Raw genomic sequence first — 3,188 nt, forward strand, 5'->3', positions numbered from 1 at the left:
GGATTTACTTTTGTTTTTTAGTTTTATATATATATATATATCTATATATCCCAATTATAGGCACACACAATGTGTATGCAGTTTAGAAATAATTATTAATTTTTATGAATATATTAATTTTTGTTTTTACAAAAATAAATTTTGTATAAATTATTCATAAAAAAATTATAATTATTATTAATTTTTTCTTTAATACAATTATAATTAATTTGGTAGTTACTATATTTAAGGGAACTATGAGAGATTATATTAGTAAATATGATTAGGTAGTTAGGATAAAAATTAATTTTTTTTAAGAGCAAAATTAGAAGTTCAAAAAATGACACAAAATGTTTACCCCTACTGCCACCTCTCTCCCTTTTATTATTGTATAGATGTTTTTGCTTTCATATAAACGACATCTCATTAATGGCAAATTGATGAAAATGCAGAAAAATTTTAATTTTATGTCGACCAAATTTAGCGCATGGTCTCAAGGAGTTAACTCTAGATAATGACCTCTAAGTTTTGTAACCTATTAATAGCAATCTCACACTTAATTAACTAGCATAGCATGGGCCATTGTATCAGTTTGTCTTTCACCTTCTCATTTCTATTCCCTTAAATAGGATGCGAAACTACAAAAGCCAACTTAAGAAGACTAACCATATATAAGCTAACTTTGCCTATTAATTAACTTGGGAATGGTACATGCTTTAGAATTTCTGATGATCTTGGTTCCTAACCGAAATGTCTAAAACTCTTATTTTTGGAACTAATTTTCCAGGAATGCTTTAATTTGCCTCTGACTTGTAACCGTAAAATTGCTTTATGTTGTTTAGAAAAAATCTTTAAATCCAGCAGAATTTTTATTCAGACTAAACGTGGATTTCTACAACATCATTTCGCATGGCTGATTTAGCTAATATTCAATTGGGTAAGTAATTAATTGATGGATGTACTGTCAGTGTATAATTTTCTTTATACTAGCAGGTTCAGATCATGTCAAATCACATGAGTTCAAATTTAAAATTCAAATTATATACATATGATATACATCCATAATTGCTAATATAAAAAAATCATTACACTGTCAATGTATAAAAAGTTAATCCTTAATTAATTACATTTGTGTTACTAGCTACTTCCAAGGCTCAAAAGAAGAAAGGGAAAAAGAGAAAGAGCAATATCACATGAAGTAAAATGCAGCATATACAGTGGTTTTGTATGCCAAACAAAAATAAAGGGTGACAGTTTTATATCCCTACCTTTGATGATCAATGTCAAAAGTCAAGTCTCAAATACATAACAACTCAAACTAAGTATCTTTCTGAACCAAAACAAATGAAATATATTAAGTTTACTGACTAGTCTAATTTGTCAGAAGATACACCTATGACAGTGTGATTGCAAAAAATTATCCACTGGCTAGGAGCCCAGGACACAAAAACCAGAAACCACTGATCTCAAACATAGACCAAAAATTGTGGCCTTGTCAGGCATCACTCAAGGAAGGAAAGGAAGGAAGGAAGGGTCAGCTCCAAGCTCCAATTATATCCTTGAATCAGACCACTCCCTTCTTCAAAGGTCCCCACTACTACCACAAACAAGTGAAACAACAACAACATCCTCCTCAAGTCTCTATTCTTAACCTCAGTACCCACATTCATGTAAAACCACTACATTTTCCTGACTTCCCTCTTCTACATTCTCCTCCAATATTCCCCAGGTTCTTCAGTTTTTTTTTTTTTTTTTTTTTAGTTCTCCTCATGGACAAGGCTGAAAGAGAAACACATGACTTCATGAATGTTGAATCCTTCTCCCAGCTGCCCTTCATTCGACCTGCACCAGTTAAAGAAAAGGGCATCCGACTTTTTGGCAAAGAATTTGGAGGGGACTCCAACAGTACTGTTACTACTGCTGACGACTCCGAATCTGCTCTGACGACTAATCCTCATCGTCATGAGCAGAGTACTAAGGATAGTGATAATGGAGATAGCACTCGAAAATTCGAATGCCACTATTGTTGCAGAAACTTCCCTACATCTCAAGCCCTTGGAGGCCATCAAAATGCACACAAGAGGGAGAGGCAGCATGCTAAAAGAGCACATCTTCAGTCAGCAATGGTGCATGGAGGCCTCGCTGAGACTCATGTTTATGGCCTTATGAATTATCATCGCCTTGGTTCGGTGCCAACCCCGGCTTTGGCCTATCATTCTTGGGGGAAAAGCAGCAATTCTTATACAAGTAACTCAAGATTCTATGGTACTGGTGGTCACGGCTCTTTTTCTCATCAGCCACCTATCAACGGCAGCCCGTTAGCCTTGTGGAGAATTCCAGCAGCTGCCCACAGTTCCCCTACTTTTAGTCGAGACGGTTCGGTTCATCATCCACTTCCCTTGTTTTCCAATGATGATTTGAAGCCTCCACAAGTGATGAGCTCCAATTCTCAAACTCGGCTAGGGTATGAAACTTCAAAGCCTAAAATTCAAGATCATGTGAGTTTAGACCTGCATCTCTAACTATACTAGTCTCAAGATGATTGATTTACTTCCCATCATATATAGGGAACTTTTGTTGTTTGATGAGGCAATTCCAAGAACAAGTGTTTCTTTGGCTTTTTTTTTTCTTTTTTCTTTTTTCCACTTGAAACCACCTTCTTTCTCTTATACTTCCAGTAATCAATCTGATGTGTAAATGACATAATTTCACCATTTCACCATGCACTTATTTCAGTGCAGTATGGTGAAATATTTCCCACAAGAATTACTTCTCGAATTTCTTGTACTTAACATGCGGCCAAATTGGTAATTGGTTTTGCCCTTAATTAAGTTTTACTAATATATTCACCTTTACTAATTGTCTCCTAATTACTTGTTCATCAAACCCCCGTTCTGTAATGTCACAGTCCGGCACGCCCGGAATTCTTTCTTTTCCGGTTTCCAGCATCTTCGAATTAATTAACACTTCAATATTGCATAAACTCTTGGTGATAATGAGGAGAATGTTTTGAAATATTTGCATTTGGCTCTGAAGAATACTTCTTGAAGAAACACATATTGGGGAGGTAAATTCACGTGCGGAGGTTTTTCTGCATGTCCCAGATCCTAGCTATGTATGTAGACTCAGAAGTTAAGAAAAGCCTAGGTTGATCTATTATCAACTCATTGGTCATTCTGTACAAAATACATAGAAAGCTGGTGGTTTTA

The 3,188-nt window shown here is 35.2% G+C and overlaps 1 protein-coding gene across 1 annotated transcript; it reads left to right on the top strand.

Moving 5' to 3' along the window:
* The first annotated feature begins 1,510 nt into the window (after positions 1-1,510).
* Positions 1,511-2,838, top strand: LOC113695479 (zinc finger protein 8-like). The gene has a single exon (XM_027214594.2). The coding sequence runs from the start codon at positions 1,749-1,751 to the stop codon at positions 2,499-2,501; it is 753 nt and encodes a 250-aa protein (XP_027070395.1). The 5' UTR covers positions 1,511-1,748; the 3' UTR covers positions 2,502-2,838.
* Positions 2,839-3,188: the final 350 nt, after the last annotated feature.

The sequence above is a fragment of the Coffea arabica genome, chromosome 6e (assembly GCF_036785885.1).
Source record: "Coffea arabica cultivar ET-39 chromosome 6e, Coffea Arabica ET-39 HiFi, whole genome shotgun sequence".
In the NCBI taxonomy this organism is placed as follows: Eukaryota; Viridiplantae; Streptophyta; class Magnoliopsida; order Gentianales; family Rubiaceae; genus Coffea; species Coffea arabica.

Bases quoted from the DNA above. Each gene is read 5' to 3' on its own strand.
- LOC113695479 (XM_027214594.2), top strand. From the start codon at position 1,749: ATGGACAAGGCTGAAAGAGAAACACATGACTTCATGAATGTTGAATCC.